Source organism: Pinus tabuliformis, chromosome 7 (assembly GCF_031772625.1).
Source record: "Pinus tabuliformis cultivar Carrire ecotype Pingquan chromosome 7, CPIR1, whole genome shotgun sequence".
NCBI lineage: Eukaryota > Viridiplantae > Streptophyta > Pinopsida > Pinales > Pinaceae > Pinus > Pinus tabuliformis.
Window position 1 is genome coordinate 502,857,299 of NC_142293.1, and position 15,176 is coordinate 502,872,474.

At 41.8% G+C, this 15,176-nt stretch overlaps 3 protein-coding genes across 3 annotated transcripts; 2 read left to right on the forward strand and 1 right to left on the reverse strand.

Moving 5' to 3' along the window:
• Positions 1–217: 217 nt before the first annotated feature.
• Positions 218–1,455, reverse strand: LOC149248248 (uncharacterized). Its single transcript, XM_089448443.1, has 2 exons — positions 1,143–1,455; positions 218–891 (listed from the first exon to the last, which is right to left on the reverse strand). The coding sequence occupies exons 1-2, from the start codon at positions 1,453–1,455 to the stop codon at positions 218–220; spliced, it is 987 nt and encodes a 328-aa protein (XP_089304569.1).
• A 16-nt stretch (positions 1,456–1,471) lies between these two features.
• LOC149248249 (teosinte glume architecture 1-like) lies at positions 1,472–2,632 on the forward strand (the record flags this gene model as incomplete). The annotated part of the gene is made up of 1 exon (XM_089448454.1): positions 1,472–2,632. A coding segment is annotated over one exon (1,161 nt), but the record flags the coding sequence as incomplete, so codon positions are not given.
• Positions 2,633–6,830: 4,198 nt separating this feature from the next.
• Positions 6,831–7,523, forward strand: LOC149248250 (uncharacterized). The gene has a single exon (XM_089448459.1). The coding sequence runs from the start codon at positions 6,831–6,833 to the stop codon at positions 7,521–7,523; it is 693 nt and encodes a 230-aa protein (XP_089304585.1).
• The last annotated feature ends 7,653 nt before the right edge of the window (positions 7,524–15,176 follow it).

Here is a 15,176-nt window from a genome sequence, read left to right on the forward strand (position 1 = left end):
AAATAAACCTAAAAATACAAAACAAACCAAAAGAAATGCAAAACAAAACGGGATTGCAGGCATATGAATATTTTGGATGGATTGAGCATTTGCCCCATCTCAGCAAATGAAACGGAAACCGCAGGTACAATTGTTGACAACATTTTTGGAGTGAGAAACCGAAGTCCTTGCAAGATCCTTCACCATTTCAGTGCAAAATGGCAACATTCTTCGATAGCTACTGATGTTTGAGGCTTCCAATAACTTCAACTGCGAACTTGGAGAAAGTGTAACATGCCTGCTGCACTGTTCGTTGAGTACAGTTGGGAGGAAGCCCCTCAATAAATATTGTATTGGCAGTTGCATCAGGCTTAAGATGATCAGGTAGCTTGAAAGATGAACCGGACATTGCACTGTCAGGCAGTTTTAAAGCCGCATCTGTCCTGGCACTGTAAAATTCTGAACTCCCAGACTTTCCAGCAAGAGCAGGATCTATGCCAACCCCTCCTTGCCTCTGCCCCATCAAAATTGGATCATCCAAAGGAGGTGCTGGTCCTAGCAAACCTGCGCCTGTAGCTAAATTAATCCTAGAACCACCTCCTGGACCTAACCCACCAGATAATCCACCCAACCCAATTCCAGAACTGCCACCCAAACTGCCAATCTCACTTGCAGTTAAACCACCTGAACCATATGGAGATATCCCATTTCGTAGAGTTTCAGAAGGAGCAAGTGGGTCATATGCCCTATACATTGAATGAGCAATTTTGTCATTAAGCTGAGGATTTTCACGAGGCAGATAACCAGGAATATCACGACCAACTGGCTGAGAGCTCTCACGAGGTAGATAGCCTGGTAAGTCACGACCAGTTGGTTGAGAGTTTTCACGAGGCAAATAACCAGGATAATCAACTTCAAACAAGTGGGGCTCCCTTATCAAAGATTACCCTTGACAATGATTGGCACTTCTTCAGTATAGGCAACCCCAACAAGGTCACGGTAGGTAACCAAGGACATGCTATGGCAAGATGCGCAAACTTGCTGAAAGACCTGATGTCCACGCCGAATTGATGCATGATCATAGGAACTTAGAATTCCCCTATGGGGCCATGGGTAGTTTGGGCACTCTAAGCCATGTTCTGCCTCATTAGCAGCTACTATACCTGCAAATCCAAATAAGCCAGACACCCCTGCCCCAAGAAGCGCCAAAGCCTTCAATGACTTCATGCCAACAGAGTCGCCTCCACTCTGATTTTGCTTGCAAGTAAATGCTGCAGCCGCCTGCAGCTGCTGATTCGAGGAAAGATCGACTGCACGCTTTATGCTCTCATTGCAAGCCTCCGCGTTGTGGGCTTGATCCCACTCGTAGCTACGACCGTATTTAGTGTGCCAGTTGCTTATTGCTGTGCAATTTTTGGTGCCCAGCCAATTGCTTATTTTGTGCAAAGTGCCCTTCATCCTCATCGTCAATGCCATGATGCCCACGCTGTGATTTGCTCCGTTTCTCTTCCCTCCGGATTTCTACCACCGCCGCCACAAGGTCTGCGAGCTCCACTCCAAGTTTTCCAAGGTCATCGTCAATGGGATCGAGCAGCGCTTCTGTAGCAGGTTTCATACGTTGTCTGAGTTTGATGAAGGGAAGCGGAGCTGTCGGAGGCGTCTAGCTGGCCACAACCAGCGGCGTAGGAAACCCCAACTTAATTCAACGGTGATGAAAGCTGCAAGATTTGCTTCCACCTTCTATGATGACGGGGACGGGCGACTTAGCAGCATCCTGATGGCTAGATCACCTTTCATGCATCCACGGATAGCGTCAAACTTGGAGGAGAATTCGCTCGATTTCAAACTTGGAGGATATGGAAAAGGAGCTTGGCCGAGGGTTAAGGCAGAGGATGTATCATCATATGATGGGCAATTATCAGCAAATACCCTCTCCCGTCATAATGCTGAAAGGTTGCTTTTCCTTTTACAGGGTTCTAAGACTGTACCTGGTGGAGCTATTAATCAAGGCATTCATCAGTACAGGCAAAGCTCCAGGGATCATGTGAGCCAATCCTTGACCTTGTCATCCTCCTCGGGAGAAAATCTAGTAGGTTTAAATGTTATATCTGCCCCACATGGTTTATCAGGAGTCTCGGACTCTGGTTGTGCTCTCTCTCTTCTGTCAATTCAATCCGGGGGCCCAAGGTCCTCAGGATCAGCTTCATTTGATATGACCACGTGGTCAGGTCTCACAATGGATCAACTTATACTAGAGGATCAACCTCTTATGGCCCAAGCACCATTGATGCAAGGAGTACAACACAACTTTGGTCTTTTTGCAGAAGACAAGTTACTAACAATGTATCCCCAGTCCTCTACTAATCTTGCAACAGGTGGGTTCCCTGCAGCTATTGTGAATTATATGGATAAGCAGCACCAAGGTCATCCACTCGTTTCCGATGCAGGCCAAATGGCAAACTTTGGAGGAAATATATTTGGCTTGCTGCAGGGGAGCAGTTTCAGAGGCTCTCAAGCTGCAAGTTCACAAGATATTCAACGCACCATAGATCTGATGTGCACTTCCTCGGAAACACAAACTAATGATTCTCATAATCGATTTTCTAATTTTTTATTTATTATTTTTATTATTTTTTATTATTTAGAAAACTAAAATTTAAAAAGATCAAGTTTTATCTTAAAAAAAAAATTAAGATGATTTTTCACTCATTTACAAAATTCTTTATTGTCGCATTGCAGATTAGTTCTCCAGCAAGAGTATTTTTATTTGGAATAAATCAATAGATTTTCTGATCTTCCTGATCGCACGAAGTGCGGGAAGAGAGCATACTAATCACTTGATTTGTTTTTATTTATGCAGGGGGGGTTTTAAAAAACTGATTTTAAAACTAGCTAAAAACATCAGAAAACTCAAACTTGAACTGCTTTATGAAGATCCTGCTGTCACCAGGTTTCACAAGTTAGTTTTTCTAAAGAAAAATACTGGAACTGAATTAAATTCCTAATGCCTAATCCCTTAGCACCATCCCCGGCAACGGTGCCAAAATGTTGGGCAATTTAATTGCTTAAATTGCTTTCATTAAATTATCAACCAAGGGAAACTCGTAAGCTTGTGATGGTGCCAGCAATATATATGCAAGAGTAGGCAACTAACTCTATGTCTAGCTAAATTATTTACGATTCAATATAATATGCAAGGGAAGAGGCTCCTAATTAAGGAGGTCCTGGTTGTCCTTCCCTATAGTATCATAGAGAAATCATTGATTACATAAAACCAGAAACTTGAAATGAAGACAAGAGAATGAACTGTAATTGTTGTTCAGATTAAAAGAGAGAGAAAGACTAACTTAGTCTCTTGATTGTCCCCTCATATACTAATCCAAAATAAACTAAGATTCATTCATAAGCATAAGAAATGAAATGACTTGAAACATAAAAGCAAAAGAATGAATTTCAATTATCATACAAATCAAATGGAGAGAGAGCCTAACTTAGACCCTTGGTTATCCCCTCATATGCTAATAATATTAAAACTCATTCATCAATCACAAACAAATCCTCAAACATCTAAGCAATTAAATGAAATAAGATCTATTATGAAATAAAATGTTTCTTTCATCCTTTTAGAGTGAGCTCAATTCTCTTTAAGAACAAAGTGACAAATTATTCCATTTACTACACTAAGACAATTTATATCTAAAACTACATAATGGAAATATATGTAAAATGAAGCTTTATTCTATTCCATCATAAGTTGGATACATGCTCCAAGAGTCCTCTCTTTGGAATGGAGGAGGTACTCCTATTTATACAATAGGATGAGATAACAAACTCATAATGATGATCCACTAATCTCTCTATAGTTCCATACATTTCTCAACCATCTAGACACATAACCCTATCCTCCATGATCTCCTCCATGAGGTCCATGATCTTCTCCATGAGATCATGATATTTTCCATGAGGCTTATCTTCTCAAATTCGAATTTGATCCTTCAAGGCCACATAAAGGTGTCTTGGAAGCTTCCTTGGAACCTACACATGTCACAAAAACAACCCACTTTCCATATATAAAGTAAAATATATTATTTTCTAATATTTAATCAAGAATTTCTCTCAAAAATGCTTAAAAATAAACAATATTTGGAAAATATAAATGAGACCCATTAATGGTGAATAGTAGGGAAAATGGAGTGACAAAGTGGTGAATAGTGAGTGATATAATCGAAGCATAGGTGAAAATTGTATGGTAATGAGTGATATTTGTATGACATTTTTGGAGCCCAACAGGTTGTAGGAAAAGCCATTTAATATTTCACCCTCGCCCAGGGGGTTTTACTTTTTACTCCGTCGTTTTCACCGCCCAAGGTTTCGTTTGCAAGAGGAGAGCTTTGCACAAGTCGCTCTTGCCCCCTCCCCGACAGTTACCTGACTATTACTATCCAGCCCCCATATTGGTTTTTTGCCTCCGCGTCTCTCGCTCAAGACTGGTTCCGTTCACCATTGCTTTCAGTGCTGGTTTCCGACGGCTCGCTGGTTCCGAGGTGGTTTGTCCTTTTTAACGCAGTTGTCACGATGGACACAGACGAGGTGGATTATTTAGACTTTCTGCTGGTGGAAGGCTCCATCTGGCACTCCATGTTTGCGGCTTCCAAAGGTTTGTACAGTGAAATTTTGTCTGGTAATTTCAACGATTTCCCTCAGTAATCTTGCCCTGTTCACTCTGCTACTGCTCTACCAGATGAACCCTCCTCCTAGACGCCCTTAGCTATGCCTTCCCTAGCTACCCTGGGGTTTCTCTCGGACTGCCTAAACTCCTCTCCGAACCTCATGGGACCTTCTGAGCCGACAGGTCTCCCATCTACATCGTTGTCTGGAGCCTTACCTGAAGTCCCCCCACCGGCAGCTCCCCTCCCGACCTCGGCTCCCTCCATCCCCTCGGGAAGTTTTTCCTTGGTCCCCATCCTTTCTGAAACAATCCTCGATCTCCCCCCCAAACCCTAACCCTATTCCAATGCCCAAAGTTCCGAAAGAGGCAAGGGTTTCAACAAACCCTAAGCGCATGTCCTCCCAGCCCACGAAGAAACAAAGGTGCTTCAAATCCAGGCCCCCAGACATTATCCTCCGGCTCGAAGAAGACATTCAGTGGGGGGACGTGATGGATTATGCAGACAGAGTCTTGGTGGGATGTATCAGAGGCAGGAATTATTCCGTAGACAGACTGAAATCTTGGGCCACAGAGATCTGGGGACAACATTTGGCAGACATCCCTTTCGTCCAAACCTTCGTTCGTGGATGGTTTGTTGTACGTTTTTCTAGGGCTGACCATATGAGTTGGGTTCTCTCTTCATTTTGGCATTTTGAAAAAGCGTCGGTACTCCTCAAGAGGTGGACGCCACTCTTTGACTCGGAGACTGAACAAATTGGGGTTGGGCTAGTGTGGATCAGGCTCCCGGGGCTGCCTCTTCAGTACTGGTCAGAGGACATATTCTGGAAAATTGGGAACTCCCTGGGCACTTTCATGGAGTTTGACAAGTCTTACCAGACCATGGGAATGATGGCCTACGCAAGGATACTTGTACACCTAGACACCAGAGGTGGTCTTCAGGAAAATATCATCATCCAATGGAGATATTTCTCACGGAAACAGTTGCTGGATTACGAAGGCATCCCCTATCGATGCAGGAGGTGTCATCAGGCGGGTCATCTCTACAAAGCCTGCCCCCTCCTCAAGAAGCACAAGCAGGACCTCCAAGAGTTGGATCAATACCTGGTGACTGAACAGCCCCCTCTATAGGCAGCTGTGACCCAGATGGCAGAGAAGAACAAAACTTCAAATATAGTGGAGGCACCACTTGCACCTGCATTGAAGAAGAGAGGAAAGAACCCTATCAGACCTCCCTCTCCACCACTGACGTGCTCCAGGGCAGCAAAAGGCGACGTCTTCTCTTTTGGTATGTCTCTATCTACTGATGCCTCTATTTCACATCTTTCTGCATCTTTATTATCGCTCTCCTCCCAGTTGCCTCCCCTAGTTTTGATTCCCCCCCGCCGTGCTCTCCCCCGATCCTGCTCCTGAATCCAAGCTCCCTCCCAATGTCGTCACCCATATACACCTCATGCTCCCTCTCCTCCACCCCGATCTCTTCCCACCCGCCTCCTTCCCCCTCGGTAAATTCAACTCCGAGGTATACTACCCGCTCCAAAGCTAAGCAAAGAGAGCCGGATGCCATAGGGCTGGATGTAGTTCCTTCCCTTCTCTCCCCCAGACCAGGAAGAGGCAGACCATCCAGCCTTAACAAGGAAAAAGTAAAAGCTGGCGATGAGGTGGTACAAGGTAAGCAACAAACCATCGAAAGGGTTCTTAGAGCAAAGGACACCCTTCCCCCTCCCCCTCCATGAAGCTCCTGTCCTTTAATTGCAGAGGGTTGGCTAGCCCTGAGAAAAAGTTAGCCCTGAAGCAACTATTCCTATCTGATTTGGTCGATGTGATCCTTCTACAAGAAACCCTAAGCAAGGTGGAATCGGTCATCCCCCTCCTGAACTCATGGCTGTCGGGCTGGACTTTCCATGCTCTAGATGTCTCGGGTCATTCTGGGGGGGTCGCAGTAGGGTTTAGGAACATATCTATTGTTTCAAAGAACAACTAGGGTGGTGGGGATTTCATGGGAGCGGACATCTACTCCAAGGACTTGGAGGATGAGATGAGGATCATCAATGTCTACGGACCCTGCCACAACAGAGAGTTCTTCTGGTGAAGGCTCCTTAGCTCCTCTCTCCTCCAAGCTGACAATGTGATCCTAGGCGGGGACCTGAACTTCTCTCTGGGCTTCATGGAATCATGGGGCCACATGGCGCAGATAGACCCACTATCTGATTTCTTCGAGCAATTGCTAGAGGATCACCACTGGATTGATATCCCTTCTACCAAGATCCAACACACTTGGAAAAACAATCGCACTGGAAGCCAAAGCCTGGCCAGGAGATTGGACCGTTTCATTATTAAGGAGGCTTTCCACATTAGTCACTCCCGGTCCAGGCAATGGGTAGGCAATGGGGGAATCTCGGACCATCGGCCTATCTTTCTGGAAGTTGTTGATCGATCCCACAAGATCTCAGCTCCTTTCAAATTCAATTCTACCTGGCTTCGGGACCCCTCCTATATCAAGCTAGTCTCGGAGTTCTGGAAATCCCATCCAATCTCAGAGGAGGAGGACCCAGCAAAAGGCTTTGTCAGTAATCTCAAGGATCTTAAGGGCTTATCCAGAGAATGGGCGCACAAGAAGAGGGAACAGGAAGACTTAAGCTTAATCCAAGCAGAGCAGGCCATCGCAGATCTTGAAGATCAATTGGAGGGCACATTCACCTCTTTGGAACAAAAAGAGCAATATGCACACTTAACCAAGCTGAGGATCCAAATCCTCAAGGATAGAGAAGAAAGTTGGCGCCTAAGAAGCCGAGCGATCTGGCTTAAGGAAGGAGATGAAAACACAAAGTTCTATCACCGCTTTGCCAATGGGCGGAAAGCTATCAACTCTATCTAGGAGCTTCAAAATGATCAGGGACAACAGGTCAGTACCTCCAGAGAGCTCGCTTCTTTAGCCAGCTCACATTTCAAGAGTATATACTTGGCCCCTGGGGAGGCCAATATGCTAGAAATCATGTGTGTGGCTGAGCTCTTCCCCAGGTTTGTGGATGCAGAGGAAGGGGAGGAGCTAACTAAAGAGGTAACCTTGGGGGAGCTAGAGGCAACCATCCAAGGCTTCCAAAGAGATAAGAGCCCTGGACCTGATGGCTGGTCCATAGAATTCTACCTAGCATTCTTTGACATCTTGGGCCTGGATCTACTTAAGGTGGTGGAGCACTGCCGCCTCTCTGGAAAAATGTCTCCGGCTATCAAGTCCACTTTCATTGCTCTCATCCCCAAATCTGACAAGCCTGCCTCTTTTAATGACTTTCGACCCATCTCGCTGTGCAACTGCCTTTACAAGATAATAGCTAAAATTCTAGCTAACAGGCTCAAGCCCATCCTCTCGGCCCATATCTCCCCTGAACAATTTGCCTTCCTTCAGCACCGCCAGATTCATGAAGCTGTGGGAACAACCTAAGAACTCCTCCACTCGGTGCAATGTAAGAACCTGCAAGGGATGATCTTAAAGGTGGATCTATCCAAGGCTTTTGATAGAGCAAACTGGCTCTATATCCGCTTGTTGGTTACACATCTGGGCTTTCCTTACATGTACATCAACTGGATCATGAGCTGCATTACTGACGTTTCATACAGTGTTCTTCTCAATGGTGCTCCCACTCCATTTTTCTCGGCTGAAAGGGGCCTTAGGTAGGGATGCCCCCTCTCACCCCCGCTATTCCTTCTTATCATGGAAGGACTCAGTAGAACTATAGGGGCTAAGCATAGAAGGGGCAGAATTGTGGGTATAAAAATCATGGATAACTGCTTCCTTACCCACTTATTGTTTGTGGATGATGTGCTCATCTTCTTGAATGGTAGTATTGGTGACACCACAACTTTACAGTATGTTTTTGATCTCTTCCAAAAGGAAACATGCATTATTAGTAATGTTCACAAGTCAGATCTAACTGCAGCAGGATGCTCCCAGCTCGAAATACAATTTTCTCTCCACCGCCTCCCCTTTACCTTACATCCTCTAGAGGAGGGGCTGAAATATTTAGGATTCTAGCTGAAACCATCGAGCTACAAAATTGCAGACTAGACTTGGCTCATATCCAAGGTGGAAAAGAGATTGAACACTTGGTTCAACATATATCTCTCTCAAGCTGACAGGCTTATCCTCATAAAAGCTGTGCTGGAAGTGACACCAGTATACTGGATGACTTTGGCCTGGATCCCAAGGGGGATCCTAGCCAAGCTTCAAAAAATCTGCAGCAGGTTTCTATGGAAAGGCAACAAGCAGGGAAATCTCTTCGCCTAGGTAAACTGGGATACTATAGCTAGGCCCAAGAGATGGGGGGGTTGGGGCATAAAAAGGCTGGACATCTTTGCCAAAGCTTTGGCTACAAAATTGGGTTGGCAACTTATCACCACACAAAGTCTATGGACAAAAGTAGCTTATGCTAAGTATATCTTCCCTGAAAACACTATGGACTGGATTCGGAGGGATCATAGGAATAGCAGTAACCTCTCCATAATATGGAAAGTGGTGCTAAACTCCCTTCCCCTTATACGGGAAGGATTAACTTGGAGGATTCATGAGGGGAATGCAGTCCGAATAGGTGTGGACCCCTGGATTGGATGTGGGAATACTCACAGGCTCCCAGCAGAGGTGATAGGTCTCCTAGCGGAACAAGGACATACTCATCTATGCCACATTGTTGATCTGGCAAACACCACTCTTTTTCAGCAGGCCTGGAAGTCGCCACAAGACCTCCACCTTCCAGCCCATTGGCATCAGGCTTGGGAGGGATTCACCGAGGCTCTTACTCAAGCTCACATCAGGATAATGGAAGGAGAGGATGAAATTGTGTGGGCATATGCAAAAAATGGGAGATACTCGCCCAAGGAAGGGTATCTGAAACTCATGGAGATCGCCAAACCTGAGCATGCAGAGCCCTGGTGGAAAGCCCTTTGGAAGCTTAAAGTTTCCCCTAGAACGTGATTGCTCATGTGGACCATCCTTTTCAACAAAATCCCCACCGGCTCAAACTTAATGAAGCGATCCTTCCATGGTCCTTTTTGGTGTCACCTTTGCAGGAACAATGAGGAAAGCACAAAACACCTATTCCTGCACTGCCCTATTATCTCCGAGCAATGGAACCTTGTTCTTGCTCCCTTCCCTACCATTCAGCGCTGGCAAGGGAGGTCGATCAAGGAGGCCTGGTTGGGTTGGCTAGAGAGGCACAGGGGAAGAGACAGAAATCTGCCCCTTCTGATGTGCTGGGCTTTTTGGACAGCAAGGAACCGGGCCATTTTTTACCATAAGGATCCCCACTGGCTCTCCATCAGATCTCGTATCCTTGCAGACTTTGACTCTCTGCCTGAAGACACCTCACAGACTCCCTCTAGAAACATTCAACCTGAGCTCATAGATAAAACATTTCCTTGGGCCTATTTTGACGGCTCAGCCCAAGCAGAGGGCTGTTGAGGGGGGGGGGGGGGGGGGGGGGGGGGCATTCTCTACCTGAGGGAATCCCACTGCTTCAAGATCCAAATGAACCTGGGAAGAGGCACAAACAACTACGCTGAGCTAGCCACTGCCAAACATCTCATCCACTTCGCCCTAGAGAAACACTGCTCACATCTCCAACTGTTTGGGGATTCCAAACTTGTCTGTAACTGGCTCAACAGAACTTCTCATTGCTCTGCTTTCACGTTGAGACATATATTGGATGAGGCTCATAGACTTACGACATCTTTTGATAACTTTGTCTGTCATCACATTTACAGGGAGCGCAACACAGGGGCAGACTACCTATCAAAAGAGGCAGTGCGTAGGCAGGAAGAGGACTGGTTGATTCAGGAAGAAGTTGATGGAACCTTCCATCAATACTACCACAAACCGTTCATAGATCTACACTTACACCAGGAGACATAATCACACTGTCTCTTTTTATATACTTCTGGTTATCTTTTTGGTTCCGTTACTGGTTTTTTCAATGCTGTTTATAGTTCAATACATATGGTTTTACAAACTCTATTTGAAAAAATATTGACAGTCACTTAGCAAGGACTGTTTCATTGATATTATTTTTTGAGACCTTCATGATCTCCCTGCATGGAGAATTCAGGATAATTTGGTACAGCTACTTTCCTAGTCGGTTACAGTAGTTCTGAGACTTTCATGATCTCCCTATGTGGAGACTGCCGCAAATCTTTTTTTATTGTCGTTGATACAACAAACTGTTTTTTTGGGAGGCAACCAACCTCACTATGCATATGCTATGGCATCTACAAGGTGTAATTTCTCATAATTAATAGAAATAATCACTTTTTCCAAGGGAAAACAAAATAAAGTAACTTTAAAAAATAAGTTACATGATATTTTTGAAAAAGTAACTCAAGAAAAAGAAAGACTTGAACCCAAGACTTTTATTCTCATAAAGCAACTTTGCACCAAGCGAGCTAGTTTAAAAGGTTTGTAATTTTTGGAAAAGAGGAAGTTTTTTTTTTTTTTTTTTAGTCACTGAAGATTTGGGGTTCATACTTGGAAAACCTCTTTTTGCCTACAAAACAAAAATCCACACAACCCAATACGAACATGGAAAAAAAACCAAACCTTATGGCTTGAAATTAGCTTTCACTGGAAACTAAATATTTTCCTCAATGTTTCTGATTTTCCAAAATCACACTAAGGTGCAACGGACAAGAGCATACGCATGAGAAAAAGCATTTCTTTTTGTTTCTGATTTGCCCAGATCGCACAGAATCGCAGGGAAAAGAGTATACGCAGAAATGAAAGGTATAGATCCGGTAATAAAAAACAGAGAGCTAAATAAACCGAAATAAACAGAGAGATGAATAACTAGAACTGCAAAAAAAAGTGTATACCTCCAAATCTTAAAAATGGCGTAGATAGGGCTACTAGAAACCTTTTTGCGTGAAATGAAAGGGGTTTCTCACTGGAACATATACTGCTAACACAATAGAGTAGTCCTCTCAGCCTGAAACCAATCAAAAATAGTAGATCTAGGAAACGACAATTGGATGCAGTTGTACCGACTTCCGATTTGGATCACCAATAGATGCGGCTCTCAAATAACTATGATACCATGTAGGAATTTATAGGGTAATTTCCTCAGATAGAACACCAGAGGACACCGCTCAGAAACAGATCACGGATCAATACACTAGTATTCTTGACATGGTTAAAACCCTCAAAAAGGGAAACAATGCATGGCTTGAGCCAATGTGGCCACTTCAGGCAATTTATTAATAAAAAATGAAAATTTACATAAGCTTCTCTCATGAACGATCACCCTACAAGTGACCCTTCATGCTCTTTAAATAAAGATCATGGACCAATCGAGAGTTAAGCCACGGATCAAGTGTCGGTAATACCGAGGAGACAATGAACCGTCGAATCATTTCATGTCTAGAACATATTGTGATCGTCGGATTGTAAGTTACAAATGTACATATTAAAGAAACACACTTTACCTAACTCTACGCTAGACCAAGTTATACTTAACTATTTCCTATGTGTCGGAATATCCTAACATTTTTCATAAAAACTAAAAAATTCTTAATTTTTCTCCTAAAAATCCTAAAAATTTGAGCTTTTTTTTTCCTTTTCGTCCCTATAAAAATATTTAAAAAATGAGCTTTTTTATGTGGTTTTTCCCGTAAAAACACAAAAATTCCCCAAATTCATTTGTAAATAGTCGAAATAGAAAGAAAACTAACCTTTAAAATGCATAAAACTCGCGTTGAATGTACTATCTATGAAAATGCATCTCCTCCGCAAAATCGGTCCAAACGTTTTAACAAGACCCAGAAGACTTGATGTGATGTGATGAATAGAAACAATGAATTTAATTTTATAGCGATGATTGTGGGATTAATTTAACGTTTCTTGAATGTGGGATTAAACTTAAAAAAAAAACATTATAGCTAATATTATAACTTTAGGTTAGTTTTCATTCATTATGGGATAAAAATAAAATATTAATTATAAAAATTAATTTAGTTACATAGTCAATGTTAAATAATTTAAATAGAAAAATTATTTTAGGCTTCTGTCAATATTTTGAATAGAAGCTAGGATGAAATTTTTCAAAACCAAAAGTTTAGTAATATGTTTTCAAGTAAATTATAGATGAAAATTTTGGAGGAAAATATTTAAAAGCGAAATTTTTGGAGGGAAAATTTTCAGCGAAATTTTTTGGGGGGAAACTTTGGAGGGAAAAAATTCGGCGAAAAATTTTTGGGGGGAAACTTTAGAGGGAAATTTTCGATTTCTAAACTATAAATTGTCATTGGGAGAGGGTGCATTTGTATCACTTGACATCTTCTGGCTGAAGGTCATGGATTCTTCTGATAGTGAAGTTTTTCTTTCTTTAGCATCAACATCTTTGTCATGCAACAACTCTATTCATTTTGATGAATGTAATAGGAATTATTTCACTAAGAATAGAGAGACAAATTTTCCACTTGGTCTTAATCCTAAGGATGATGAAAGCATCATTGGTGAAGGGCAGCAAAAAGAATTTCTTTTGAATAAAGAGTCAATTTTTCCTCTTCCTCTTAATCCTAAGGATTATGAGAGCACCACTGATGAAGGAGGGGATGAAGAATTTCCCGAGTCAAATTTTCCACAGTCCTAATCCTAAGGATTATGAGAGCACCACTGATGAAGGGGTGCATGAAGAATTTCCGGAGTCAAAGTTTCCACTTCCTCCTAATCATAAGGATTATGAGAACACCACTGATGAGAGGGAGGATGAAGAATTTTCAAAGTCAAAGTTTCCACATAGTCCTAACCCTAAGGATTATGAAAGCATCACTGATGAAGGGAGGGATGAAGAATTTGTAGAGTCAAAGTTTCCACTTCTTCCTAATCGTAAGGATTATGAGAGTAGCATTGATGAAGGGTGAATGAAGAATTTGAAAAGTCAAAGTTTCCACATAGTCCTAATCCTAAGGATTATGAGAGCACCACTGATGAAGGGGGGGAATGAAGAATTTGCAGAGTCAAATTTTCCACATAGTCCTAATCCTAAGGATTATGAGAGCACCACTAATGAATAAGGGGATGAAGAATTTGCAGAGTCAAAGTTTCCACATATTCCTAATCCTAAGTGTTATGAGAGCACCACTTATGAAGGGGGGGATGAAGAATTTGCAGAGTCAAAGTTTCCACATATTCCTAATCCTAAGGATTATGAGAGAACCATTGATGAAGGGGAGGGAAAGGATGAACAATTTCCAGTAAATAGAGATTCAAAGTTTCCACTTAGTCCTAATCCTAAGGATTATGAGAGAACCATTGACGCACGGGAGGATGAAGAATCTCCATTAAATAGAAATTCAAAGTTTCCACTTTTTCCTAATCCCAAGGATTACCATACCACCACTAATGAAGGGGAGGATGAAGAATTCCGTGCAAATGATAATTTGACTATGAATAGAGAGTCATATTTTCCACTTAGTCATAATCCTAAGGATTATGCCAACACCAGTGATGAAGGGGAGGATGAAGAGTTTCTTGCAAATGAAAATTTTAGAGGCACAGATGTGAATAAGGCATTTTATCTAAGTGAGTGTTTCAAAGGTAGTCATGGTGATGATGAATTCAATCCTCGAAGGGAGGTTTTCAAAAGTAGGGATGGAGATAGTGAAGAATTTTGTCTGAGTGAAGATTTCAAAAGCGCAGATGTTGGTAGTGAATAATTTCCTTCAAGTGAGGAGGTTAATGAATATTTTCCAAATTGACAATAATTATGACCCTAATAAATTATAATTTAACAATAAATTAACAAATTGATAATAAAAACTTCAAACAAACTTTAATTTAATTATTAAACATATCTAAATCATATAAATTTCAAAACTACAATAACTAATTCCATAACAAGTATTAATATAATTTTAATCTCATTTTAAAGAACCATATATATAATTAATCTTAATAAATAATTGAAACAAAACAATTAAAATGAAATATAACTAAATAATTATGACCCTAATAAATTATAATTTAACAATAAGCTAATAAATTAATAATCCCTAAGACTACTATCGTCAATGCATCTCAAACATCTATTTATTGAACTGAATAATAAGACCAGTCTTCCATAAATCTTTCACATCCTAAAGATGAACCGCCATTGCTGGTTCAAAACATCGATCATAACAAAAACCTATTGCGAGATGAATCCGGAAGATAATCTACACGAATATTTTCCAAGAAATGATGATGATGAATTTTCTAACCACGTTCATCAGTATAATATTCCTCCTAATGATGATGAAATTGCTTCTATAGATAATAATGTAATGAGGGAGACGTTCCAATCAAATATTATATCTAGGAGTAGTAGTAGGCCTTTTCATATCAATCCAAAATACTCCAGTTATACAAGGGTTAGGACAGAATATCTCACAAGTAGAAGTTATATCAGTGATCTGATTTCAAGTGAATGTTTTCGAACGGATTGCTTGAAACATATAGATTTCAAGTTTGCTTTGGAGCAAAGTAACACATATTTGTCAATGAATAAAA

Excerpts from the sequence above, each read along its gene's own strand:
- LOC149248248 (XM_089448443.1), bottom strand. The coding sequence starts at position 1,455 with ATGGCATTGACGATGAGGATGAAGGGCACTTTGCACAAAATAAGCAAT. Across the intron at positions 892-1,142 it reads TGGCTTATTTGGATTTGCAG|TTGATTATCCTGGTTATTTG; the intron begins GTATAGTAGCTG and ends ACTTGTTTGAAG.
- LOC149248250 (XM_089448459.1), top strand. The coding sequence starts at position 6,831 with ATGGCGCAGATAGACCCACTATCTGATTTCTTCGAGCAATTGCTAGAG.